Genomic DNA, 1,581 nt, shown 5'->3' with positions numbered 1-1,581 from the left:
GTTTACCCGGTGACTTGGTTAAGACATTTTTATTGAATGCCAACTTCTTTTCCTCCTCCGCCTTCTTCCATAACCTACGGACCCCAATATTCCTACCGGCGCACCTCACCACAATCAAACATATATATGGCCTCTTCTCGCCCACCTCCGGCGAAACCCCTCGATCTTGAGCTCACGATCGTCTCCGCTAAGCACCTCAAAAATGTCAATTGGAAAAACGGAGGCGATCTCAAACCCTACGCCGTTTTCTGGGTCGACCCGGATCGTCGCCTCGCCACCAAATCGGACGATTCTGGTTCAACCCAGCCTGTCTGGAACGAGCGCTTCACTCTCCCACTCACCGCTTCACTCCATGACTCGTTCCTTACCCTCGAAATCTTCCACTCCAAACCCTCCGAGACCCCCAAACCCTTGGTCGGCACCCTCCGTGTCCCAATCAAGGATCTACCCGACCCGAACGATTCGACTCAAATCCGTACCTTCGTACTCACACGTCCTTCAGGTCGTCCTCAGGGTAAGATCCGTATAAAGCTCGCCATCCGCGAACGCCCTTTGCCGCCAGATTACCATATTACCCATCAACCAAACTATTTTTACTCCAGTGCCCCTCTGCCTCCACCTCCAAACCCTGCACGCGATTACAGGGGATACTCGCCCTCGCCATACTCTTCTCCGGCTCCAGCTCCAGCTCCATCTCCGACCCCTTCGCCGCCTCCACCACCGTACCACTACAGCTCGTATCCTGATGCTTATTCCGGTTATTATCCAGGGTACTACTCTAGCGCCCCGCCTCCGCCGCTGCCACCAAGGCCGTTCTTCGATCGGCCCATGAGCTACGGTGGACCCAGTGGGCCTTCTGCTCCAGTGGACTACTCGCCGTACGATCAGAAACCCAAGAGTGGGAAGATGGGGCTGGGAACGGGATTGGCTGTGGGAGCTGTCGCCGGAGCTTTGAGTGGAATCGCATTAGATGAGGGTTTGAAATACGAAGAGGATAAAATCGCAGATAGGGTTGAGAGTGACTTGGCTGCTCGCGACGATTACAGCGATTACCGTACGGATTACTGAAATAATGGGTTTTATTAGTTAAGGTATGATGACTACTAATTCGCAGCATTAGCTTGCGATTCTACCGTATATATATGTGTATGTATATACTTGTGTTGAATTTGGAGGCAATTTGTGTGATTTTGATTGTCTGATTATGTATGGAGTAAGACAATGTTTCAATGGTTGGAAACATTTTTAATGCTTTTGGGCTTTGTTTGAACGAAATAAATGGCACTCGAAATCGAAATGGTGAAACTTATACATAACTTTTATTGTGTGCACGACTATGGCTTCACAAAGTATAGCTAACTAGGGAATGTCTTAATGTTACTTTAATCCAAATTTTGTAAAGGGCTTTGCTGCGTTTCTATTGTTTTTTGAGACTTAGGATTGAGCCAAATTAAATGACAAGAAGATAAACTCTAGCATAGGCTGCTTTTACTAGATGCTCGAGCCAACCAAATATATTTAGTTCACATTTGATTACATAAAAAGATATCGTTTTGCCAAGCTAAAACTAATAAATAAAGC

At 47.4% G+C, this 1,581-nt stretch overlaps 1 protein-coding gene across 1 annotated transcript; it reads left to right on the top strand.

Moving 5' to 3' along the window:
• LOC133798313 (protein SRC2 homolog) lies at positions 1–1,331 on the top strand. Its single transcript, XM_062236550.1, has one exon. The coding sequence runs from the start codon at positions 37–39 to the stop codon at positions 1,066–1,068; it is 1,032 nt and encodes a 343-aa protein (XP_062092534.1). The 5' UTR covers positions 1–36; the 3' UTR covers positions 1,069–1,331.
• Positions 1,332–1,581: the final 250 nt, after the last annotated feature.

This window comes from Humulus lupulus, chromosome 8 (assembly GCF_963169125.1).
Source record: "Humulus lupulus chromosome 8, drHumLupu1.1, whole genome shotgun sequence".
Taxonomy (NCBI): Eukaryota; Viridiplantae; Streptophyta; class Magnoliopsida; order Rosales; family Cannabaceae; genus Humulus; species Humulus lupulus.
Note: the sequence above shows the minus strand (reverse complement) of the source record. Positions and strands in the feature narration are given on the sequence as shown.